The sequence below is a fragment of the Schistocerca americana genome, chromosome 1 (assembly GCF_021461395.2).
Source record: "Schistocerca americana isolate TAMUIC-IGC-003095 chromosome 1, iqSchAmer2.1, whole genome shotgun sequence".
NCBI classification, from domain to species: Eukaryota; Metazoa; Arthropoda; class Insecta; order Orthoptera; family Acrididae; genus Schistocerca; species Schistocerca americana.
The window spans coordinates 1,017,629,870-1,017,657,462 of NC_060119.1; the positions used below are offsets into that span (position 1 = coordinate 1,017,629,870).

The following is a 27,593-nucleotide window of genomic DNA, read 5'->3' on the forward strand; positions in this document are numbered from 1 at the left end:
TGTGCCAGGGATGCCAATTACAACTGATGGTAGTCAGCCTCATGGTCTTATGACTGAATGTATGTTTGATTTTCCTGCATGAATGATTTTCTTAAATGCAAGATTTAAACTTCATCTTTTCTTTTGCTGTATTCTGCTGCCGCACCAGACAGATCAGTGAGTGACTGGATACAAACCTTTGATCTACCTAGCAATATTACACAGGCCAGAATTTTCTCAGGCTCTCAGCAAGATCTTTTGTTAAGGCATGACAGTGAGTTGTTATATGCTTTGCACATCAATCTTATTACAGATGCACAAATTTCTACTGACACTTGCCTCCTCCACCTCCTCCTCCTCCTCCTCCCCCTTTGGATTGGCATGGTTACAACAGATTGGCAAGGTTAATTTGAAAGGGTGGCCAGATGCCCTTCCTGCTGCCATCCTGTACCCCCAGGATGGAATCAGTGTACCCCAGCTGTCTGCGTTTAGTGTAAATCATGAAATAGTGTGAATGTGTTTCAAATGTCTGCGAGGTGTGTAACTGAGGTGGAATGTGGGGACCAGCTCAGTATTCATCTCGTGGGATGTGGAAAACCGCCTAAAAATGACATCCAGGCTGGCTGGCACACTGGCCCTCATCGTTAAGCCACCAGGTGAATTCGATCTGGGACCGGCGCACCTACCCAAGTCCAGGAAGCAGTGCATTAGCACTCTCAGCTAACCTAGCAGGTACTTGCCTCTCATCATCTGTCTGTCCTTCTTTAGAACTCAGAGTGCAACAGTGTTTCTTCAGCAGTTTTGTTATTAAACCATAGTGCATTTTTTCTGTTCCTAATCTATTTACTTGGTACACACTTCTCCAGGGCAAGATTTACAATCTGTTTAAACTTTGCCTCTAATTCCTCTATCACCATCATACTGAAACTAAATGATGTGAATTCATTTTATAAGTGGAATGCTAACAACTGCTTATCTGCTTTTTCTAGCAAAAATACTCTCCTAGGCTTCTCGATGGGTTTAGTAAATTTTATCACTAATCACTTATCACTGTTTCTATACCAACACCATCAACAATATCAGGCCTGTTTGAAGCTACATTCCTGTAACGTGTGAGCAGTCAAACTTGCTGTTCAAGACAGTTTTCTGAAAACATTTTCAAAAATATTTCACAGGACTGCCAGTCCGTATCACCTGCAATGAATCCATAGGCATCCCAGTATATATCTGGTAGTTTCAAGTCAATTCCAACTAATTTCTCATGTTCAGGATATTTCTACACTACTGATGTAGACTTACTTTCACTAATTCTGAAACTCGCATGGCAAAACTCCTATGGCATCTAATCTGTCTTTCCGATATACAAATATTTCAGAATTTTCTATTTCAGGTTTCAGCCAGCTCTCAGCTCCAAGAATAATCGAGTGTGACAACACCCTTGGAGTGCAGTAAATTAAGGAACTGTGTTATGAATATTCAACAATTTACTGTTGAAAATTTGGCAAAGTGTCTACTTCATACATGGACTGATTTCGCTCTTTGTGTTTTCATTGGTAAATGTTCATCAGACTGCCTCAAACCACCACCTAGCCTAAAAAACCCACATGCACTGCACAAGTACTCTGCTACCTCAGCAACTGCTTCCTTTGTCTAGTGCACTCCTGATCTACAAAGGGGAGTCCTACAACCCGAAAGGTTCTAGGTGCTTCAGCCTGGAACTGCGCTACCGCTATGGTCTCGGGCATGGATGTGTGTGATGTCCTTAGGTTAGTTAGTTTTAAGTAGTTCTAAGTTCTAGGGGACTGATGACCTCAGATGTTAAGTTCCATAGTGCTCAGAGGCATTTGAACCATTTTGTAAAGGCACAAACAGAATGCTAAAGCTTGCTACCCTCCTGATGTGTAAACAACAGAGGCTGACACCTTAATAAGATGTGTAGCTAGTCGTTCAAAAGGAATGACAACTGTGCTACCAGTTATTTGAATTTACAGTTTATAGTTACTAAAATGCAAGATTACACCTGTTAAACATAAAAACATGTGTAGAATTTAAGTATTAAACTATGAAAAAACACAGAAAAAGCTAATTGTGTGACTTTCTGCTCTGATGGTGCATATAGGTGGCAGCTGGAAACTAAATAATCAACTTATGGAGCTCATAAGTGTTGATCCTTGTATCAAGATCAACATTATTTAGTAAAAGAGAATGCATGATCATTTCAAATGGTACTATGTAGTATTAATTAATTAATTAATTAATTATGTTCTGTAGGTACTAGCAAGGAGGATAATCTTCATTGATGCAAACAAGTTGAAGTATACACTAACTAAACAGAACAATCTCTTAACAACTTAATGTGTACATTGTATCAAAAATAAACTATCACTACACTGCCAGATATTATTTGCAGTCAAGCCACTACCATTTAATCCAGTTATATTTGTGGTAAATCTACTTCTTTTATAAAAGCTTATTCTTTTTAATTTACATACAATAGTTGTCATTTATTTCCTACTGGCAGCTTACCGTTTCTATGAATAAATTTGTACAAGGGCCATTCAGTAACTAATTCGTCCTACTGGTTTGTATTTACTTTGAACGTCAAAGCCACTTTACATTAGTGTAATGCTAATATTTGTTTTGTTTGTTTTACTAGGGTCATACAAGTCCAAGTCAGAACTGTAGAACAAGAAGACAAAGAGAGGAGTTAAAAATGATTACATGTCAATCACAATCAAAGGAAAAGAAGACAGCTAAGTACAGGAACATGGAGAAAAGTCTATAAAATATGCCATAGAGAAATGTAGGTCCAGAACTAAAAATTAAATGGCCACCACCATATTGCTAAGAAGGATAAAAAGTAAAACATGGTTGACAGCCAGTGTGTCGTTCGCTAAAAAGGCCAATAACTCAGATGGTAAACAAAAACAGGAACATAAGTGGTTAAAAAAAGGGCATTGCATCAGGAAATAGTGGACAGTCAAAAGTTGGGTGCAATATGCACAAAGTGGTGGGGGAGCACCACTTAAATGGTGATAGCAGAAAACACAGTGCCCAATCTGCAACCTAGTTAAAATGATCTCTTCACGGCCAGAGGCCAAAGTGACACCACCTGCTGACAGACGGCAACACAGAGATTATTGGAGGTAATATAAGAACTGGCAGGCTGAGGTACAAGGATTGCAGCCTTGGCAGCAGCATCAGCGACCTTGTTTCCTGTCAGACCAACATGACCAGGAACCCACAATCATCCCAGTGGCTCCATCAAGAGTGAGCCAGTGGCAGCTTCCCTGGACCTATTGCACTAAGGCATGGACGGTACGCAGCACACAGAGGTTTCGAAGGGAGCTAAGAGAGAGTGAGCAGATGATGCAACTGAAAAGCCTGTGTTGCTGGATGTACTACATGGTCTGATACAAGGCAAAGAGCTCTGCTGTAAATATTAAGCAGTGTTCTGGAAGCCAATAACTAAAAACATCGGTGCCAATATGGCAGGCACACCTGACAAAGGTCAGTCCAAGAGCCATCAGTGTACACAAAGGTACTATTGCAAAGTTTGTGCGAAGGTGATGAAACTGAAGGCAATAGAGTGAGGCTGTAGTGGTGTTCTTAGGAAGTGAATGAAGGCCAAGGTGAACACTGGCCGTCGCATGAAGCCAAGGTGGTGAAGGATTGACACCCACCAGGAAAGTTACAGATAGTGTGGAGTTAAGCTGCTGGAGCAAGGGCCAAAAGTGAACTCCTAAAGATAACAGAGAAGAGGGGTGTGCCTCATACTGGTGATCAAAGGAGTCATTAAAGGAGGAGGCATAGGATGGGTAGCGACGCATGGCAGACAAACAGTATGCATATTTTCTGAGAAGAAAGTCACTGTGGTGGGACAGCAGTAGTTAGCAGCTTCTGCATAAAGACTCTTAACCAGGCTGGTATAAAAGGTGCCAGTGGCTGAACTGATGACATGATGGTGGAGAGTATCAAGATGGAGTAAGAGGGATGGATGTCCAGATGGATAAATGAAACTCCATAGTCTAGTTTCAAATAGAGAAGAGACTAGTACAAACAGACGAGGGTGGTTCGATCTTCTCCCAGAAAGTACTACTGAGGACACACAGGACATTGAGGCACCACATACAGCAGGCTGCCAGGAAAGACATGTGGGAGGAAAGACATGTGGGAGGAAAGACATGTGGGAGAGTTTCCTATTGAGTGTGAGCCCCAGGAATTTCATAGTTTCAATGAACGGAAGAGCAACAGGCCTAAGATGTAAGGACAGTGCAAGAAAGCATTTCCGCCACCAAAAATTAATACAAATGGTTTTGTCAACAGAAAAATGAAATTTGTCAATAATCCACAAGTAAAGACTATCAAGACATTGCTCTGCCCAATGAGACGAGACAAGTCTGTGGAGAACTGCAATACGTGGCAAAACTGTCAACGAAAAGGTAGCCAGAGATGACAGGTGGGAGACAAACCATCATAGGATTAATGGCGACACCAAAGAGGATGATGCTCAGGACCTGGCAAACCAGACTCACACTGATTTCCTGGATAAATGTGTCTGACAAGGTAGAACCCACGCATACCTTGAAAACTCTGTCTTTTAAAAATTCCTGAAGGAAATTGAGCAGGCATCCATGGAAGCCCTGTGTGTAGAGATTACAAAGGATATCAATCCTCCAGCAGGTGTCATAGGGTTTCTCCAAATCAGAAAACTCTGCCACAGTCTGGGATTTCTGACATGGGTGGAAAAAGTGACAAGATGGTCAACTGCAGAATTGTGCACTCAAAATCCACACTGTGCAATGGTTAGTAAACTGCAAGACTCAAGCCACCATACCAGCTGGGCATTCCACCACCTTGCAAACACAGATGGTGAAAAAAAGGGGGTGGTAGCTAGAAGGAAGGTGTTTGTTCTTACTGGGCTTAGGTATGGGTATGACAACAGCTTCACACCAGCATCTAGGAAATGTGCCTTCTGCCAAGATACAGTTGTGTTTGTGAAGGAGAAAGTGCTTGCCCCCAAGTGGAAGGTGCTCCAACATCTGAATGTTAACAGCCTCTGGCCCCGGGGCAGATGATTGGGGTGAAGTGAGAGCATGATCTAGCTCCCTCATAGTAAAGGCAGAATTGTAGCACTCATGATTTGGAGAAGAGAAGGGTGTTATGTGAGCCACCCCTGCTTGTCTGATGGAGGAAGGCAGGGTGATAGTGTGAGGAACTCAAAATCTCCACAAAATGGCGGACCAAGGTGTTTGAGATAGCAGTATTGTCCATGATGACATTATCTGCTAGTGTCAGGCCAGAAATAGGGAAATGGATCTTGGTCCCAGAGAACCATGAGAGGTTGGCCCACACAACAGAAGAGGAAATGGAACTGTTAAAAGAACTAGTGGATGAAATCCAGCTAGCTTTTTCGCTATCCCGAAGAATGCGATGACACTTTGCATGGATCTGTTTGTAATGAAGGCAGCTTTCCATTGTAGGATGACAGTTAAAACTGTGGAGAGCACATCTCCTCACAAATTGCATCATGGCATGCGTCATTCAACCATGTAATTGGGACACAGCTTGGTAAAGAGGAAGTGCGATGAATGCAACATTCTGCAGCAGTAAGGGTAACAATTGTAAGATATTCCATCTGGTCAGCACAACTGGGGAAATATTGTTTGTCAAAGGTAGCCAGAGAGGAGTAAGGCTGTCAGTCGGTCTTCGTAAGCTGCCATTTGGGTGTGCATGGATGTGGGGTAGGAGTCAGTAAATGGGTAGCACACGGGAAATGGTTGCTCAAGTATGTTTCAGAGAAAATGGAGCACTCAAGATTATGGGCAAGCTGGGCAGTGCAGAAGAATAGGTCCAAATGGGAATAGGTGTGTGTGGAGTCTGAAAGGAATGAGGCTATTCCTATGTTAAGGCAGAAGAGGTTAAGTTGATTAAGAAGTTCAGTCGAGAGGGCACCTCCCTGGCAGGTTCTGGGAGAACATCAGAGGGGATGGTGAACATTAAAGTCACCGAGCAGCAGAAAGGGGTGAGGTAGCTGCCCAATAAGCTGGGGTAAGTCTGCCCCGGTGACATTGTATGATGTAAATGGTACAAAAGGGAAAAGGTAAACTGCAACAGCTTGAAGGAGTGTAGTCAGGGAGATGGGTTGACTATGAATGTCATCCCGTACAAGCAACACTACTCCCCCTCAAGACAGAATGCCGACCTCGAGGGAAGGTCAAAATGGACCGGGAAGAAATGCGAGAGCTCAAAGCAGTCATGAGAATGCAGTTTTGTTTCCTGGAGACAGAGAACAAGTGAACACTGTGATTCCTAGAGCAGCCATGAATCCTCTTTGTTGGATCGAAGGCTGCAAATGTTCTATTGAAGGGGGGTCATGTTGACAAAAAAACGAAGGGGTGTCATGTCGGCTGCTGAGTGCCAACCTTTGAAGACTTGTTGCTACATGGCACAGAGGCTCCATGAGGTTTACAGAAGTGTTGGCATTCTTCTACTGTTGGCTTGTAGAGACCAGGGCAGAAAAAATGGTTGGTGGCATGCACCAGTGATACAGAGGTCATCCAGGCAAGGGTATCATGTGGCGACACCATTAAAGAGGATCTTCGAGTCATTGTTTGACTTCTTCGAGCCTTTTTGATTAGCAGAGTAAGACATAAATGTAGGTTGGCTGGAGGGATGCAGGAAGTCTTCACAGGAGTATGCCTTCTTTCCCTTCTGGCCTGCTGGTTGTGTAGCTGGTGACTTTGCCCCCTGAGGTGAAAGTTTGGTGGCGTGTTGCACAGCTGGAGGAAGGACGGGGATGCTAACATGGTTAGGGGTGATTTCACAACCACGGTGCTAAATCTGGGTCACATGTCTGCATGGCCATGTCGTTCATGGAGTGGGATGTAGCAAGAACAGTACTGTAGGTGCCACATGGTAGAAAGCAGGCTTTCTGACTAGCCAATAACTTGCAATGACTGGGTAAGGCATGTTTTCTTCATTTGTATGTCCTGGACAGACTGCTCATCGAGATGGATGGGACAGTTGCTGGAGGAGGTGACGGTCGCCATTGCAGTTGATGCAGTGGTCAGAAGGGGCCAGACAATCACCCTCGAGGCCATCCCTACAACAGGTTACACATTTGGCTGGGTGTCAACAGGACACACTAGTGTGCTTGTAATGATTACACTGGTAGCAGTGCATCGAATTTGGAATATAAGGTCTGACTGTGATATTTTCGTAACTTGCTTTTATCTTCGATGGAAGAAACACTATCGGAAGCGAGAAAGAGAGTGCGTGTGGGCACTAAGGAGGCATCTACTTTTTTCATCACCTGATGAATGGCAATTACACCCTAATCAGAGAGGTATGTCTGGATTTCTGTCTTGGTCAGACTATCAAGCAGTTTAGTGTTAATACCACCATGGGAATAATTTAGTGTTTGATGGGCCTCGACACGAACAGGATAGCCACAGAAGAGCAAAGCTGCATACGAGTTGTTGTGCTTGAGAATCAGAAGTAGTCTCCAAAAGCAAAGTGCCATTGCAGGAGAGCAAGATTTCCCAGGACCAGCAATTGCATCAAAACCTTCCTGAATAATTAACAGATTTACCATGGCCAAGGACTGACAGTCTTCAGTACGTGAAACCACGAGGAACCTTGTTGCAGCAGGGAGAGTCTTTGAATCTTTAGCCTCATTCCATTTGCGTTTCATAGCCGTTGACTGTTAAGATGATTGGCAATTCTGGGGGTTTTTCTCACAGTGAGCCAGAGTCTCTGATGGCATGCTCCTTCCAACTGAAGGCCCCCTTCATAATGGGGTGCAACCACCTTAGGTGATTGCTCACACCTCAGGTCACACCTCCTGAACACCTGACAGAGGGACCAGTTGGCAGTTTGGGAAGGCATCAGCTAAGGCAATCACACCCGCCCCTCCCTCCCTGGGCCTGGCCTGTACCAGGGGGTACATGCGAACCCTACCTGTCGACCCAGGGCTGGGAATTACGCATTACCCAGTCACTTGTTACACATCAGACATGTGGGCTGGCCTTCAGGAGTGCACAGGGAGGAAGAAAAATTGGAACCTCAAATGCTGAAGCAGAGGAAGGATACGAAAAGGTGAATGAAGGAAGGAAAAAAGGGACAGTGGATATTACTCTGATATTGACTACTGAAAATGCAGAATACATTTCCAAGAAACAGCCCACACATGTTCCCTAAGGAACAGGAAAAAGAACAGCAAGAGGATAGACATGCAGCATGGAAGGGAAAACATACTGCAAAAGCTGGGGCTCCATGGTAGCCAAGCACGAACCTGCCAAAGAGCAGCGAGCTGCCTGGTGCCTGGGGGGAGGGGGGGGGGGTGAATAGTGCTAATGTTTGAATCCTACCACTATTGTCCTGTTGGTTTCATTGTCCTGTGACAGATAGCAGCAACAGGGGAGCATCCCAGAATGGCAACTGACATTGGGAATCAAACCCTAGCTGCAAAATTGTGAGTTCACACTTTTAACCACTTGGCTGCCATCAATACCTTCTGCCTTCTGAAATGTACTGCTTAAAATTTCCTCACACTCTGTGCATAAAGCTTGAGACAGCATTTTACCTTTTCTATAGCTCAATCAGGCAAAGTATTCTAGGAACCTGCTTTTATTCACATAGTCTGAGCCAAATCAGTGAGCCTCGCCCCATACCCTCCTGTTAGATTTACTTTTGGAGAGGATCTACCTGACTTTCTGAATCTCACTTTCTCCTCTAAGATCTACTGAGAAAGGGACACTAACAGGTCTTAATACTTTTTTACTAGAAGAAGGTGGAATTTTCCACTTTTTCATATTAATTTCATTTGTTCATACCAAGTGTCAGTCTCGTAGGCCAGTATCAAGTGATTTTGTGTTCCTGCAAGAGGAAACTATGCCTTACATATTGAAATATTAGCGTCCTTAAATTTGTGTTTTCTATTCATTTCAGTTCAAAAATGCTGTCTTGTTGGTTTGACAGCCTTTGTAAATGTCAATCTGGCTGAAACTAGTTGTGAACAAGTAAAATTAACGCAGCAGGAACACTTTCATACTAAATTTGCTGATAATCACTTTTTTTTATGATCAAATGGAAATTTGTCAGGACCTGCTGGACCAATACAACCCTGAAGGTGACAATTTTCTAAACACCACTGTCACTGGAGATGAGATGTGGTTCCACCACTATGAGCCAAATCCCAAAGACAGACCATGGACTGACATGATACGAATTCTTCAACAAAGAAAAAGTTCAAAAACAGCTGTCTTCCGGCGAACTAATGCGCACTGTCTTCTAGGATAGCCAGGTGCGGTTCTGTTTGATGTTTTGGGCCCTAAAGCAACTGTCAATTGAGAACACTACAACATGACACTGACCAGGATGAAATCCCAAATTCCCAGAATCAGGCTAGAGAGGACAAAAGGACAAACTTCTTGCAACATGATAATGCCAGGTACTACAAAAGTTTTCAACCCAACTCCTTGACAGATTTGGCTGTAATAACCTTCCATACCATCCATGCAGTAATGATTAACAGCTTCAAACTTCCATCTTTTGTAGCCTATGAAAGATACTGTGTGGTCAACAGTAGTCAGACCTTTATCTTTAGATCAATGCAATGAGAGATTAATACAGAATTTCTTGAATAATTCACCTGTGTGTTTATTAAATTTTTATTCAGCTGCCCTCACAGAATTTTAGACATGATGTTTCATTTAACTTCATCTGGTAAGCATGAGTTTTGATTCCACAGTAACTATACTTGTGTCATCAGTCAGCATCACAGTTTCTGAACTGCCATTTAACCAAGTTATGAATGTTGTCATGACCAGAACCAATCCAAGAACATTTTTACACACAAGTGACTTATCATTCAGTGTCCTCTGTTTTCCTCCACTTTCAGCCATGCCAGTTTTCGCTATTGATTGTGATATGCACTGTACTGTATAGAAATCTTGCACTTGGGTGCCCACAGTTCCCCTCTCAGTGTGGCACCCCAAGTGGTGGCTTGTGTCACTTAGGCCTTAAACCAGCCCTGATCGCGACCATCAGCACCTGCCATTTGACATTTCCTGCTGGCAAAGGCATACCCTATATTTTTCCACTTGTTAAGGTCTTCAACTAAATTTCTCATATTTTTTTCCTCCTCCTTTTATTATACCAACAACGATCTCAAAGCATAAGTGTGTGTGTGTGTGTGTGTGTGTGTGTGTGTGTGTGTGTGTTCTATGACATTCCTCATGCTGCAATATGAATTTGAAGAAGGCTGTGAACAACAGCTGAAACCAGTAATTGTAAAAATAAAATTAATGTCTGTTGTCTCATATAATAAATGAAGAAAAAAATTTATTAGTCACTGCTTTCTCCAAATCAGTGATTACTCTTAACTTTGAATCAAACGTTCTCGGTTTTCCAGCTGCGTCAATTTCAATAAACTGCTCGATCTTTCGATGGCCATCTCTGCCATCGTCGTCAGGAGTTCACTGAGCAATGATGGCGGAAATGGCCATCAAAAGCTTGAGCAGTTTATTCGAATTGATGCAGCTGGAAAACTGAGAACGTTTTATTCATGTGTGCTGTCGCGAAAGACTCCAAGGATACATACTCTTAACTTTTCTTATTTCTTGAAATCCAGGAAAGAATTTTCTTGATCCATCTGCCATCCGTTAACCTGCCTACATGCCCCTCCCACATCTCTGTTTCACCTTCATTACAGATGTAATTATGTCTTCCAGCCCAGTCTCCTCTGTGATCCATAGTCACCACCCTCCCCCTCCTGCTCCCCTCCCATGTCTCTCATAGCAATTTCCAACGTGGATCCCTCTATCGCTCATTTAGCAACCCTCAGTGTTTGAATAGTTTTTGCAGTAAGAATACATGTCTCATTGCCATGTATCAAAACAGGTACTACATACTGACTGCTTACTAACTGCTCTCTTGAAGAACATAAAAAAGCTTTGTTTCAAAACATCAGTTAAGTTTACCAAAAGCACTCCAGGTCATTTTTACTCTTCTCTTTATACCTTTTATTGTTCACCCACTCATTGTCTAAAACTGTCAGACATCACCTGGTTTTATGACTTCATTATTTATTTGTACTATTTTTCCTCAATTTGTTGATCATAAATTACTTCAGTCTTATTATAATTGATTTTTAAATCTACTGTCAAACTTTCTATATTAAGTTATTGCATTAGAAAGTGAGTTTCCTCCCTTCTAGAGATAGAACCATAGTTTATGAATAACATGAGATATAGTCAACTGTAATACAACTCACTGCTTTCTTGCCAGAAAAATTTGCAACTATTAATGGTAGAGGCAAAGGTGTTACTAAATAAAACAGATAACATTTTATCATTAAGAATAAAAGACTGTAAGTACTAACCAAAACCATCATCCATGCCAGCTACAATTCCCTGCATTGTAGCAGATGCTCCTGGCGGTGAGACAGCACTGGCATAAGCAACTATTGTTGTATAGCACATTGCATATGTAGGACCTTGCATGAACAGTTCAATTGGCAACACCCACCATGGTGAGGGAATCAGTGATATAACAGATAATCGAAGGGCATATGCCAAGAAGCAAAGTGTCAGTGAATGTCCATATCCTATAAGCTTCAAGATTTTACCTGAAACAAATAAATAAGGCAACCATTAAAATAATAAATACAAGCACAAGGGAGGGGGGGGGGAGAGGGAGGGGGAGACAGAGAGACAGAGAGAGAGAGAGAGAGAGAGAGAGAGAGAGAGAGAGAGAGAGAGAAGAAAAAGCTAAATTCCTTCAGGATACAGTCTCAAAACGTAATTCTAACTTTTGAAAGAGAAAAAGAGTATAAATACAGCCAAGGCAATACCATAGTTTTATCTTTATACAAAACTATTGCTTTATTCTTCAATATAATTTGAATAAAATAATTAATAGGTCCAGAAGCTTACTGGTGTGGTATCTTTAACATGTGAGCATGAACAATTTGTATCCTTTGGATTAATCATAAATTATTGATAGCTCTATTAAAATGTACCATTTCACACTGGTGTGGTATGAAAAAATGCCTAGTTTACAGAGATTAAAACTGTAAAACAATGCTATACTTCTTATAGTTAATTTATGTGAATATCGTTTATTATTGGCTTGATGATCTCTCCAGTACACTATAAATGAAAATCAGTGTCTCTTTTACTGTGGTTACATTAGCCATTGACAGGTGGGAAATCATATGGGAATCTACATCCATCTATATACTTACCCCACAAGCCACCAAACAATGCATGGCTGATGGTACCTTGCTTGTATATGAGCCCTAATTTCTTTTATCTTGTCTTCATGGTCCTTACATGAGGTGTACATTGGTGTCAGTAAAATTATTCAGAAGTCAGTTGCAAATGTTCATTCTCTAAATATTTTCAGTAGAGTTTAATGAAAAGATCATCATCTTTCCTCTAGTGATTCCCACTCGATTTCATGGAGCGTTTGCACAATATTTGCTTGTTGATTGAAACTACTGGTAACAAAGCTAGCATCATGCCTCTGAATTGCTTTGATGTCTTCATTTAATCTGAGCTTGTGGGGATTCCCAACACATGAACAGTATTCAAGAATGAGTCACACAGGGGTTCTACATATCTTTTAAAGGTGAGCTACTATTTACCAGAATTCTCCATTCACCTTCTGTGGTCAAGTGGAAGGCTCATATCCTAGGCTCAAATGATTCTGTTATGATCTTAATTGCAGATTTCTTGAAGGCTACTATCAGATGGAGAAATGTAGGACCCTTCTTAGTAAGTTCTATACAGAGGTTAATACTATTGTAATAGGTCAAGCATGCACTTCTCATAGGAAATAATTACTACTGCATCAGAAAATGTGTGGAATCCTCATCTGAGTTTTTTAGGGTAGAAATCCCCCTACAGGCCCAACATGTTATGCCTGAATTTCATAAAGGGAAGAGTATTGGCCCTATTAACTGCAGATAGTAGCATTTGTATGCTACCAGCTACAAGTTGTGCATATTGAAATAGTCATATGATAATGTGGTTAGCTGCAAAATAAGTGGAGAATTGTGATGAATGAGCTTTGTGGATAATTCAGCAGCAGCAACAGTGTGTGACAGGTAATTCTTGGAAAAGATCACCTCAAGAAATATCACAATGCCCAATGGCAGTGCTGTGTCAAGGTGAATGATACTCTTTCTAAACAAGCATTCACCCGAACTATGGAAGCAGTTACTTCAGTACAGGATGAAGGCAATGATGGTAATGACATGATGGCTTATTGTGGCAACAGAAATAAGCAGCTGCCAAATGGTGATTTGTTCATACCCCTGCAGTGAAGAAGGCAATGAGACACCATCTCATTAGATTCCCTAACAAACAAATGGAGCAAAGATGAGTTTTCCCCGGAAAAAAATTTGAATAAAATATCTGGGAGTATGCGTGCGGAACCATTTGAAGTGGAATGATCATATAAAATTAATTGTTGGTAAGGCAGGTACCAGGTTGAGATTCATTGGGAGAGTCCTTAGAAAATGTAGGACATCAACAAAGGAGGTGGCTTACAAAACACTCGCTTGACCTATACTTGAGTATTGCTCATCAGTGTGGGATCCGTACCAGATTGGGTTGACGGAGGAGATAGAGAAGATCCAAAGAAGAGCGGCGCGTTTCATCACAGGGTTATTTGGTAACCGTGATAGCGTTACGGAGATGTTTAGCAAACTCAAGTGGCAGAATCTGCAAGAGAGGCGCTCTGCATCGTGGTGTAGCTTGCTCGCCAGGTTTCGAGAGGGTGCGTTTCTGGATGAGGTATCGAATGTATTGCTTCCCCCTACTTATACCTCCCGAGGAGATCACGAATGTAAAATTAGAGAGATTAGAGCGTGCACGGAGGCTTTCAGACAGTCGTTCTTCCCGCGAACCATATGCGACTGGAACAGGAAAGGGAGGTAATGACAGTGGCACGTAAAGTGCCCTCCGCCACGCACTGTTGGGTGGCTTGCGGAGTATAAATGTAGATGTGGATGAAAAAAATTTCTGGAAGCAAAATACTTCTACCATCAGATTTCCTGGCAATAGGACAACCCCAAGAAAGGGGCTATCAAATTATATGATTGATACATGGAATATAAGGTCATTATGTTACTGTGGAAAACTATAAAGTGCTAAAATGGAAAAGAAGAAATTACAAGTTGATTTGATGGGTATGATTGAAATTAAATGACTTGCAAAAGGAGGTATCTGGAGAGATAATCTAGTGTAATTTTCTCTGGAGATTGAAACAGAGTAACAAGAATAGGAATAGAATGAAAGCTTTCATAACCAGACGACATAGCTGCTGGTAAACATTTCAGAATGTGAGGTTGTGGTCCAAGAAACTCTTCTGTCCCTCATGTTTCACCCGTGACTGCGCTGGACATCCACAGAGGCACTCTTCCACTGAGTCTTGCCGACTGAGGGCAACATATATACTGTAGATAAGGGGGTGTGGCCAAAGTACACATTATGAGCAGAGACAATCCTTCCCAAAGATAAAACTTAACTATCGATTGTCGTCTTGTCAAAGATCAAATTGTCAAGTGATTCTGCAGACTACTGTCCATACATCTCTAAGTTTCATTGCCTTATCTTTCCTATTAAAATTATCCTCATGATTATAAATTTCAATGGCTTCTCTACACAGTAGTGGATAATAATTTAATGTTGTACATAAAATTTCTATTTCAGAAAACTTAACTTCATGGTTTCCTGACTGAAGAGCATGCTCTGCTACAGCTGATTTCTCTATTTTTCTTAGCTGGCTCTTGGTATTTCCAACATAAAATTTATTACAAGTACACAGAATTTTGTATACACCACATGTTGAAAGAGGAGGGCGTTTGTCCTTCACAAATTGGAGTACTTGACTTGTTTTCTTTGTTGGTCTGAAGACCGGTCTGATGTCATGTTTCTGTAAAATCTTACCAATCTGATCCATTACTTTTTTAATAAAAGGGAGGGAAACTGTGTTCTTCCATCATCATGGTTCATCCTTGTTCTTCAGTCTTCTGTTCCTTGGTCTCAAAATTCTCTTTACCTCTTTCTCTGAGTATCCATTTTTCTTGAAGGCTTGCTTCAGATGTTTTATTTCAGCATCCAGGTGTTCCAGTGTGCCTATCCATTTGACTCTATTGACAAGAATTTTAATGACACCTCTCTTTAGTTGCGGATATGATTGGATCTGAGAATGTTCAGTGCAGTCCTGTATGAAACATCAGGAACAGAAGAGTTTCTTGGACCACAATCTCACATTCTGAAAGGTTTACCAGCAGCTAAGAGTAGGAATAATTCTTACTAAAGAGTTTGGGAAGTGAGTAAAAAATTATTTGCAGAATAGTGACAGAAAAAGCTTGGTAAAACTTCAGGCATACTCATTTGATTTAATTGTTATTCAGGTTTACGTCATGCCAACTGTGGGACACTCAAATGAAGAAACTGAAGAAATAAATGAACAAGCAGATGCAGTTTTGACCTTGTAAATGAAAAGGAGAAGGTTATTGTCATTGGATACTGAAATGCAGTAATTGCAAAGAATCCAGACAAAAATATTGCTGGAAATTTTGGGCTGGGGAAAAGAAATAACAGAACAGTGGCTGGTTGATTTTTGCCAAAAAGAAGGAAATGACAATAGCAATTCACTGTTCCAACAGGAGAAGAGGATGAGATACACGTATATGGTGCCAGAGGATACAGGCCGATACCAAACTGATAACGTTATTGAAAAAAAGAGTCAACAACAACCAACCAAGTTCATAATAAGACTCGATGTGACAATACTCTGCAAACCACCATGAGGTGCATGGTAGAGGATAAGTCTCATTGTGCCAGTTATTAGGGTTTCTTCGTGTTCCATTCACGTATGGAGCATGGGAAGAATGATTGACTGAATGCCTCTGTGCAGGCAGTAATTATTCTAATCTTATCTTATTGATCCCTATGCAAGCGATATGTAGTACATTCCTAGAGTCATCGTCTAAAGCTGATACTGGGAAATGAGGAAGATATGATTGGAAAGAAGGATATGCAATGGTAATGAGTGTGTACATGAGCATTGGTAGTAATTATTGTTGCTTAATTGTCTGCTGAAGCTGGAGATGTTATTCAGTTCTCTAATGTAAAGCAGGGGGGAAGGGGGGGGGGGTGTTTACTCCAGAGTTGGGTTCCTGCTACTGAGAAGGACTTTGAGAAAGTGGCTGAATGATGGTCTAAAACAGAAAAGATTTTGCTCTGGTGTGTCGTTCAGAAGAATGTGTTAAGGTTGAGGAGATTGGCAGTGTATGTTAAGACAGTAGAGAAGTCAGAGGGCATGGGAATGTCTGTATTAGTTGTAAACAGCCAGGATAGCTGTGCATATGATAATGAAATTTAGTCAAAGTAATGAACATCACAAACATAACGAACACACACACATTCATAATCAGTTCCAGGTGCTGTGAGCCTTGCAGGAAAAGATCACTGTAATCAATAATTGGAGGTGTTTGTATAACTTTCTTTTTAGGTCAAGAGGGAGGAGCTTTTATATTTGTGTAGGTCATGGGAAGTGCTAATGCCTTCTTGCACATTGCAATTACATGTCCAATTTAGATTTCCATATATTATTACTCCTAGACTCTTTGCTGAGTGAGAGGAGTTGATATTTGTACCATTTAGGGTTAAATATCGTTGGGATTTACAGTATTTCAAGCTAATGAGCCTTGAAAGATCAATCAGTACCACTTGGGTTTTGGACGGATTTAGCTTTAACCATTTGTGTTGCACCCATTTTGAGGGTGGACACTGGTCAGCACTGAGATTATAGATAGCTGTCTTAATGTTTATTTGTTTTGCACTTAGATACAATTGGAATGATCAGCGTGCATGTAGTATTTGCAGCAAGACAAAACTGATGGCACATCGACATAGAGGACCTAATACCAAACCCCAGGGGACACATGATACTATTTGGTTCCATTATGACTTCATGATGCCAGACATCATGCATTGATGGTGAGATGTCAGGTCTGAGTGAAACCATCACACTGCACATGGCAAGAAATTTAGGTTTGTAAGTTAGGAAAGTAAAATGTCAAAGTCAACAAAGTCAAAGGCTTTGATGAAGTGTAAGACATGCATAATAGTTGCCTCTTGTGCATCTACGACAAGCTTCAGGTCATGTGTTACCATTATTAAGGCAGATGTTGCGCTGTAGTGTTTACAGAAACCTGATTCGTATTCATCTAGTATGTTGTTTGTGGTTAGGTAGTTTGTTAGCTGGTATAGGGATTATATATTCTAAGGCCTTGAACAGTGCAGGAAGAATACAAATAGGTAAGTAATCAGGGGGTACTTTGGCAACATCTCTTTTGGTAGTGGCTTAACCAGTCCCTGTTTCCAGCCCTCAGGGAAAATACTTGTGGTTAAGAAGTGACTGAAGAATCTTTTATAGTTGGCAGTAGACAATGAAGGTTTAGCAGAAGACCAGAAGTAATACATAGGGAAGTTGTGTGGCAGACCTAGGATGAAGGATGAGTTAATGGAAAAGGCAAAGATGTATCACAGGATGAACTTGAACCAAAAATACTCGGAAAAGATTTCAATGAAGTGGTGGAAAACTAAATCTAAAAAAAAAATCTCCTGGTTACTATGCTCCAAGCACCAGATGACAAAACAAAAAGTTTTCTGTACGAGTTCATCGGAGAGAGGTATGAAAAAAGAGAAAGCCCTGAAGATCTCTAAAGATCAGTCCTTGTGTCAGTACCAAAGAAAACAACATCAGACTAGTGCAAAGACTATCAGACCCTAAGATCATAAGCCATACCTCCAAGATACTTAGGAAGATCATAAGCAACAGAATATCAAATAAAATTTATCACAACCTTGCTGAAGATCAATTTAGAGGCAGGGAAGATAGAGCAGCAATAATACTGTGTGAAAAAAATGCTCAGAACTAATAAACCACAGTTTATAGCCTTTATTGATTTAAAAAAGGCTTTCAACAATGTAGGACATTCCTATCCACTATAGAAAATAAACAATTTTTTCAGCCTTCAGTTGCAAGGTAATTTTTACTCGTTTACCTAGGTTTCGATTCCAGTAATGGAATCTTCTTCAGAACAAAAAAATTAAATTATTTTGAGAACCAAACACTGGCCCTGTCACAGATTATAAATTAAAACAATAAAGATGCTTAATCATAAGATTACGTCTGTCAAAATTAAAACCATTAAGGCAAACGTAGACAAAACTACGCCGGCCAGAAATAAGGACCACATGCCAAGAAACAGTTGGACCACATGGTCACTGAGCATGCTGCCCAATACAATGTTCTTCATTTTAATGGCTGCTTCACAGCCTGTGCCACCTGGATCCTTCCTAATAACATCAGCTTTTGTGAATTGCACAGGTCGTAACCCTCCCTGCAATATATCCTACATTCCTTTAGCCCTCCTGGCCTCAACCTTTGTTAGGCATTGTCCTTCACATACCTATCCCCTTTCCTGTTCCCACTCCAGCACTACACAGCCCTCTATTCCACCAACACACCTACAGCATTTTTATTTCTCTCCTTTTCTACTGAAAATTGCCACTGTATGTGATTTTTAATCTGAGAAACCTCCCTGAGGGAGGAAGCTTTGGAGTTGGTATTACTGTAAAAGCAGTAGCTTGTGATGGTATTAATTTCAACCCACAACACACATGTACATGTCGTTTTGGAATTGATAATTTATGATCTGAGCACAAAAAATCTTTGTTATAGGCTACACCATGATTTTTCAAAGCAGTATTTCAGGAAAAAAGTGTCCTATATTCCCGCAAATATGGTAATAGAGAACTGTTTATGTTCACTGATTATGTATCTGCAGCTTACTACAATGCGCTTCCTGTCTCCAAATCCATCAAAAGAACCCACAATGCCCCACTTGGGAGAGCCCAGTATCCTGACAACTAAAGAATGGCTATCCCATCCCCCTGTAGCTGTAGCAGTATACAAAGAAGTCACAACATTAGAAAATGAAGCACAATATAGGAAGACCTCCAGAGTATTGACTCTTTGTTCAGGAATTGACAGCTGACCCTCATAATAAACACTGTGACACACTGTGCCCAAATGGGCAGAAAGAACTATCAATGTACAATTAGACAGTTGTTGAACAATCACTGGAAATAGTCACATCAATTAAATATATGGGAACGTGTATAAGGAGTGATTAAAGTGAAAGGCTCGCATAAAACTAATTCTAGCAATGGCAGATGTCAGAATGAGATTCAGTGGAACAAGCTTCAGGACATGTAGTCTACCTGTGAAGTAGTTCACTCAATATCTGCAAGTTCTTTATACATCTGGGACTCCTGCCAGATAGGATCTGTAGAGCAAATAGAGAAGGTTCAAAGAAGACAAGTGCATCTCATCTCGGGTTCAGTACAACATGCAGTCACCATACTGTTAATATTTCATGATTGTACATACCTAGAACAGTCAACCAATACATTGCTTCCTCCTATCTATGTGTAATAAAAAGACTATGAAGGTAAAATAAAGAGGGTCAAGCTCACACAGAGTTTTCCAAAATTTTTTAGTTTCTCCATGTTTGGATGATGCTGATCCAAAAAATTATTCTTCTCATGCACCATTTACAACAGGAACAAGAAAGGGGGGGACAGCAACATTTGTACACAAAGAACCATCTACCACACTCCATAAAATGACCTGTGGAGCATAGTATAGATGTAGAAAATATCCTAATAGGTGATTAATAGTTCCAGGTAGTTTGTTTCTTACAGTTCTTGTGTCCTGTAATTGTCCCTTGAAGATATTCAAGTCCGAAACTTTATGAAGAAGAAATTTCAAATACATTTCCACACATAGCAAATGAGAATGATAAAATCATATATTACTGTAATAACTGTGCACACCATCCAGTGAGTTAAAGACTGTTTTACATATAATTTCTGTTTCATGACAGCAAAATGCTCATTCCAGGAATGACATATCTATCGCTATTGTGACAACAGTTACCTGAAATGACAGTTACCTGATATGGAAAAGAATATCACTTCACCGACCAATGTCTCAGCTGCTATTGTGAGACCCTCAAGCAGTTTCATATTACTCATGCCACCTCCCATCATTGCTAGGTCTTCTAAGTACCTTAAAAGGAGGCGGATATTTGAAAATGTACAAGTTTAATATACTGAAAGCAAATCACATATAATACACTAAGAGTGTAAACAAATGCATACATGTGGCATTTCAAGAACAGAAAGTACAAAGTCCACATGAAATACTAAATTTATATAAACATAAGATGATGAATACTAATTAACTATTTCCACAATTACTGCAGATGCCCAAAATGATCAGTACCAGTGCCCAAATTCAATGGAATTGCAATATAAGCAATAACATTCTCTTCTCAGATCACTGCTAGGACAGCTTGCTAAGTGGCATCATAAATTTAACTCCAGTCACATTTTATGTGAAGAGCATGGAGGAAATTCAATTGAACCTATCTTCAGTCCAGTTACCATCATATTTTATAGTACATTCACACAATCATTCTAATATGGCTGAATTTCAACTACATACCGAAGTTTCAATTATCATTTTAAATTTTTGACTTTTTTTCTTTGATTGACAATATTACTACAGTTCCAATGACTAGCTGCATGGAAATGGCAACATACTATTTTTAATTATATGTATTGGAAGAATGTTATATTTCAGAAAAGGAAGATTAGAGGAGAATGCAGGCTTTCTCAGCGAATCTCAATAAAATCTTCTCAGGTTGACGGCCGAGTCAATGTGTTGTTTTCCAGTAATGTTTCAGCAAGTTTCTTACTTGCCATCTTCAGGTGAATTGTCAGGTTCATGTCTCATCCGGATCTTCATAGCTGCTGGACCACGGGCTTCTCTGCATCCTCAGCGCCAGTTGGGCCAATCAGGCGTGAGCGGAATCGGCGCGGCGGCGCGTGGTGGGGAAAGGGAGCCGCAGGCATTGGGACCTGGCGTCTTGTCTCAGTGTGGCCTGTTTATTCCATCTACCGCCACCGACCTGCCTCCATCGGTGTGCTCTCATCTCATTCGTGATAATGTTGTGTTCCACGCACTGCGGGATAGTGGCTTCCAACTCAGCAGCGCGTGGAACACAACATTATTGCAAATGAGACAAGAGCGCACCGATGAAGGCAGGTTGGTGGCGGCGGATGGAATAAACAGGCCGCACCGAGACGAAATGCCAGGAGCCGACGCCCGCCACTCATATTTTATAGTACATTCACACAATCATTCTAATATGGCTGAATTTCAACTACATACTAAAGTTTCAATTATCATTTTAAATTTTTGATTTTGTTCTTTGATTGACAATATTACTACAGTTCCAATGACTAGTTGCATGGCAAACTTGCAGAAACGTTGCTGGAAAACAACACATTGACTCGGCTGTCGACCTGAGAAGATTTTATCAAGGAAGATCAGAGTTAATATATTGTCAAGAGGTTATATTTCAGTCTACCATCTATTAGTTGTCACCTAATATAGAATCCAGGTCCATAGGAGACTGGAGGACTGCCTCCTGTTAGCAACTAAAATAAAATTAACTAATCTGGGACACACAGCTGGTGCCAAGTCACAAGCACTGTACACTGCCGAGTCATATTTCTAGAGAACAAACCCACTCATCAGGAGAATGTGTTTGTTATGAAAGTGTGTTAATACCACTCCACTGCAGTTCTGTGATTTGGAAGAGCTCCACAACAATTGAGTGGTTGACTTCACCAAGTGCTATTTGTTACCTTTAACTCCCAGCCTCTTTTCCTCCCAACAACACATGAGCTTTTGCCTTGGACACAATATCACAGCATACAGAGGGAGCCACTGTTGATTGCACACCTTGGCTGCTGCATCCACCAACTCTTTCCTCTAAAGCCTAACATGGCAAATGTCCTCTCATTCTCCATATGCCGTATGCAAAAGAGGGTGTCCTGGATGTCCTGTGGTGTTTTCTCTATTGGGTACATGCAGGGAGTCAGAACAGACAAGGAACTTTGCAGCTCAGATAGATCTCATCTGCTCCAAGCCTCTATATTATCTGTATATAATATAATATGAGTACACATTGAATTCAATTGGTAAGCTTATCTTGACAGCAGAATAGCCTATTTTTACCCTGCTCGGACCTATCAATGTAGATGCATGTATCTGCAGAATTGGTTTACAATATTGTGAAATACAGTTTTAAAAACATAGGTTGCAGTACCATATTTCCTGAATTTTGTTAGTTTCAAAGTAATATTGGGACTTAAAAGCAGCCTGTGTGAGCAATGACTACAACCCACGAGCCATTAGGCCTGGTGTCAGATGGAATCCAAATGGCTTTGCTTGTTGTGGGCAGTCTGCCAAAGCCATTTTCATGGGTGGTGACTCAACAAAGTGGAATACCATTGACTGTTGATCAGCTAACAATCTACATGCCTGATGGCCCACGTGTAGTTACCAGTGGATGGATAGGTACCAGCCTCACCACAAAAGCAGAAAATGGGGCTGATCCTACAGGCAACCATTGCTAGATTTAACCTCCACGGTGGATGGCATCTAAGGTCCTTAATATGAAAGTCTTACTTATCTGTATAACTGTCGTCCATAATAAGACTACCCTGAACAAAAGTCTATAGAATGGGTAAGTGCATTCTGTTGGCTCCCCAATATCTATGACTAAGGCACTTGCAAATGTCAATTGCTTTGAGAGTGAGTGCTTGAAAGTCTCTCAAATGTGGTATCCATGTGAGCTTTTCATCAAAAATTAGGCCCAGTAACCTCACCATACGTCTGACACTTAAAAGTTCTGTACCTCAGTATCAGTGCAGGTGGGTTACATATGTGGGTAGTGGATCCCCACTTTCTCTGCCAAGTATTTGAATCTTGGGCATGTAGTCCACTCCTCCAATCTATTTAACACCTTTTGTAACTGATACATGGAAGTTGCAACATTAGAGGACAAGCAAAATCTATCATATAACTCAATTTTTGTGCTCTACTGGTCAAATGGAGTAGTGCAAGAATTTTGGAAAGTTGCCACTTCAGATTTCTTGCTGTCCATTGTAGGTCATTTTGACACACAACATTCCACCACTGTGCCACATGGTGGTCATTGAAACATGTACAAAGCTCACAGTTAAAAAGAACTTGGGAAACCCAGGTTCATCATGTTCATATCCAGCCAAAAGCTTATTTTCCTGAGATGTTCTCAGCATGGTTAAAGGAATTTATTATGCAAAGAATATCTCTTACCTTTTGATAGTGACATGTTGCACAATAATGTGAGCGACATGTCATTTGATCTCACAAGCAGTTTTACTTATGTAGCTTCTTAAAGTAGTCATGCTGTGCCTTCTTTCAAATGGATAAAATGGAAATTATTTGGTATTGACAGTTTACTGCTAGCAGCAGTTTGTAGCAGACTGCTGCTTCAGTGTCAACAATGGCAACTGCATTCAAGTATGGTTTTCCTGAAGATGATTCATGTGAAAGACTTAACAGCAACTACTCATGACAAATACTGAGAATCACACAACACTGCATTTGACGACTAGTCATCAGAAGTGCAAGACAGTCACTGGCTCTACAGGCATGTTGGAAGGAAAAATGTGGTACATTTTACAGGAAGAATTACTTGTGCAGAATAGTGACTCTGTTTCAACAAAATATTTCCAAGTTAAAATTCAAAATTTCTCTGAACCAATTTTAATTGCATGTGATGGCAAGTTTTATGCTACTAGTATTCAAGGTTGCAAATAAAATTTTGAATTGTCACCTCACTTTCTAACCATTATTCCAAGTTGAGCTACAATTTAATTTCTGTGAGCCATAGGGCTTCGTCAACTTGGGAAATTCCCTCATTACCATTGTTGGTCATCATTCGATGCTATGCCATGCCATTGTGTGATAACTGCAAGTATAATAACAATGGACTTTGATAGGCAATGAGACACAGTGTGTGTGTGTGTGTGTGTGTGTGTGTGTGTGCGAGAGAGAGGAAAAAAAAAGAAAAAAAAAAAAGAAAAAAAAAAAACATAGTATCAATGAGCCATGTTGGAATTTGTGAACCCATACAAATACCTGGGTGTAACACTTTGTAGGTATATGAAATGGAATGATCACATAGGTTCAGTTGTGGGTAAAGCAAGTGGTAGACTTCAGTTTATTGGTAGAATACAGGAGAAGTGCAATCAGTCTACAAAGGCGATTCCTTACAAATCACACATGTGACTGGTTCTAGAACATTGCTGAAGTGTGTGGGACCCGTACCAGATAGGAATAAAGGGTACATTTATTACATACAGAAAAGGGCAGCATGAATGGTCACAGGTTTGTTTAATCCATGGGAAAGTGCCACATAGATACTGAAGGGACTGAATTGGAAGACTCTTCAAGATAGATATAAACTATCCCGAGAAATTGTATTAACAAAGTTTCAGGAAGTGGCTTTAAATGATTACTCTAGAAATTTTCTACAACCCCCTTTGTTAAGATTAAAATAATTACTGCATTCATAGAAGCATTCAAACAGTTATTCTTCACGCAGTCCAAACATGAATGGAATAGGAAGAAACCATGTTGATAATATTCGTACCTCCAGGTGGGGACTATTCAGGAGGATGTTGTCATCAGGAGGAACAAAATTAATGTTCTACAGATCAGAGCATGGAATGTTAGATCCCTTAATTGTGCAGGTAGATTAAAAAATTTAAAAGGAAAATGGATAAGCTTAAGTTAGATATAGTGGGAATTAGCAAAGTCTGGTGGCAGGATGATGGTGACATCCTCCTGAATAGTTCCCACCTGGAGATACAAATATTATCAACATGGTTTCTTCCTATTCCATTCATGTTTGGACTTGTCAGGTGAATACAGGGTTATATATACAAAATCAAATAGGGGTAATGCACGAGTAGGTTTGATAATGAATAAGAATATAGGAATGCATTTAACATACTACAAACAGCCCAGTGAATGCATAATTGTGGCCAAGATAGACACAAAGCCAACAACCATGACAACAGTATAGGTTTATATGCCAACTATCTCTGTAGATGATGAAATTGAAGAAATGTATGAGGCAATAAAAGAAATTATTCAGATGGTTAAGGGAGATGAAAATTTAATTGTGATGGGGGACTGGAATTTGATAGTAGGAAAAGAAAGAGAAGGAAAAAATATTAAGTGAATATGGACTGGGGGGAAAAGGAATGAAGGAGGAGGCCATCTAGAAGAATTTTTCACAGAGCATAATGTAACCATCACAAATTCTTGGTTTAAGAATCATGAAAGAAGACTGCATATCTTGAAGAGACCTGGAGACACCAGAAGGTCTGATTATATAATGGTAAGACAGAGATCTTGAAACCAGATTTAAAATTGTAAGACATTTCCAGGGGCAGATGTGGACTCTAACCACAATGCATTGGTTATGAACTGTAGATTCTGGGGTAGGAAGGGCAAAGTACAAGGAGCAAAACAGTATTTACAACTTGTACAGAAACCAGATGGCAGTTAGAAGAGTCGAGGGGCATGAAAGGGACGCAGGGGTTGAGAAGGGAGTGAGACAGGTTTGTAGCCTATCCAAGATGTTATTCAATTTGTGCATTGAGCAAGCACTAAAGGAAACCAAAGAAAAATCTGGAGTAGAAATTAAAGTTCAAGGAGAAGAAATAAAAAACTTTGAGATTTGCCAATGACATTAAAATTCTGTCACAAATAGTAAAGGACTTGGAAGAGCAGTTGAATGAAATGGGCAGTATTCTGAAAGGAGGCTACAAGATGAACATAATCAAAAGCAAATTAAGTATAATGGAATGTAGTCAAATGAAATTGGGTGATGCTGAGGGAATTAGAGCAGGAAATTAAACACTTGAAGTAGTAGATTAGTTCTGCTATTTGAGCAGCAACATAACTGATGATTGTTGAAGTAGAGAGGATATAGAATGTAGACTGGCAATGGCAAGAAATATGTTTCTGAAGAACAGAAATTTGATATCAAGTTTAGATTTAAGTGTTAGGAAATATTTTCTGAAGGTATTTGTATGGAGTGTAGCCATGTCTGAAAGTGAAACATGAATGATAAACAGTTTAGACAAGAAGAGAATAGAAACTTTTGAATTTTGGTTCTGCAGAAGACTGCTGAAGAACAGATTGTAGATCACATAACTTATGATGAGGTACTGAATAGGATTGATGAGAAAAGAAAATTGTGGTATAATCAGACTAGAAAAATTGGTAGGCTGATAGGACACATTCTGAGACAATAAGGGATCACAAACTTAGAAGTGGAGGGAACTGAGGGAGGGGGTTAACAATCATAGTGAAACCAAGAGATGAATACAGCAAGCAGGTTCAGAAAGATGTAGCTTGCAGTAGTTATTTGGAGATAAGATGCTTGCACAGGCTAGAGTAGCATGGACAGCTGCATCAAACCAGTCTTCTGATTGAAGACCACACCAACAGAGCTTTAAGTAAATTCATTGCTATGTACCGGCCGGGGTGTCCGAGCGGTTCTAGGCGCTACAGTCTGGAACCACGCAACCGCTCTGGTCGCAGGTTCGAATCCTGCCTCGGGCATGGATGTGTGTGATGCCCTTAGGTTAGTTAGGTTTAAGTAGTTCTCAGTCCTAGGGGACTAACGACCTCAGAAGTTTAGTTCCATAGTGCTCAGAGCCATTTGAACCATTGCTATGTGATAAATCCTTGTGTGCATGTTGCACTCAGTTATTCATACAGTTATGTGAAGAGAAATGACCTGGAGCATCAGAACCCAAGGGCAATTACGAAGATTCCTAAGGTCAGTGAGCACATCATAAGTAACCATGACAGAGCAACAAAGTTCATAATAATGCAGTGCTGTTGTTCAGCTTTCTGAACATTATATCACATAACTGTTTTTGAAGCAGAATCTCATGGTGATTGGTAACAAAATAACTCAGAACATTTCTTCCCATCAATGAACAATTCAAATCATCCTACGTTAAGAAGCCTTTCACTTTCCCTAATACTTCCCTGACCAGTCCAGGAAACGGTAATTTGCTGAGAATTCCCAATTTTTCTAACATATTGTCATTCTGTTATTGAAAAACTTTGTGTAAAATTGGTGCCGTATTTGTTGCACATCAACTAAAAGCAAATGCAGAAATTAATTTCTTAGCAGTGTTTCTATATTTTTTAAAAAAATTTCCTACTGATTTTTTCCACCAATTTGTTGGTGTGGGTGAGGTCTGGGATCAGTGCTTCAATTTACAAATGAGATAGCAATTAAAACAATGTGTGGAATCCAATGACACTGCACTAAAGGAAATGCTGTCAATGTCAGCGACAGAAAAGATTTTGGCCAGTGTTTTCTCAGATACAAATGTGATTTTTCTTATTCATTGTCTTAAAAAGGACAGCCTATTGAAGGATTTTGGACCAATTAGATGAAAAAATGCACAAGAAGGTACTTGTACCACAAAAGAAACAATCAACTTTCATCATCACAACATACTTGTTTGCAAAGCTATTTTGGTAAGGGAAAACAAGCCGGGGGATTATAATGTGATTTGTTGGAGCAT

General features: G+C 40.3%; 1 protein-coding gene across 2 annotated transcripts in view; it reads right to left on the reverse strand.

The window, feature by feature from the left end:
- Positions 1-27,593, reverse strand: part of LOC124548964 (major facilitator superfamily domain-containing protein 6) — a 225,648-nt gene that overhangs the window by 14,774 nt on the left and 183,281 nt on the right. For both annotated transcript variants that reach the window (XM_047125207.1, XM_047125208.1), the window contains exons 7-8: positions 20,027-20,142; positions 11,366-11,611 (exon numbers count right to left, since the gene is read on the reverse strand). In XM_047125207.1, coding sequence (XP_046981163.1) covers positions 11,366-11,611; positions 20,027-20,142 — 362 coding nt within the window. The remainder of the gene's footprint in view (positions 1-11,365; positions 11,612-20,026; positions 20,143-27,593) is intronic.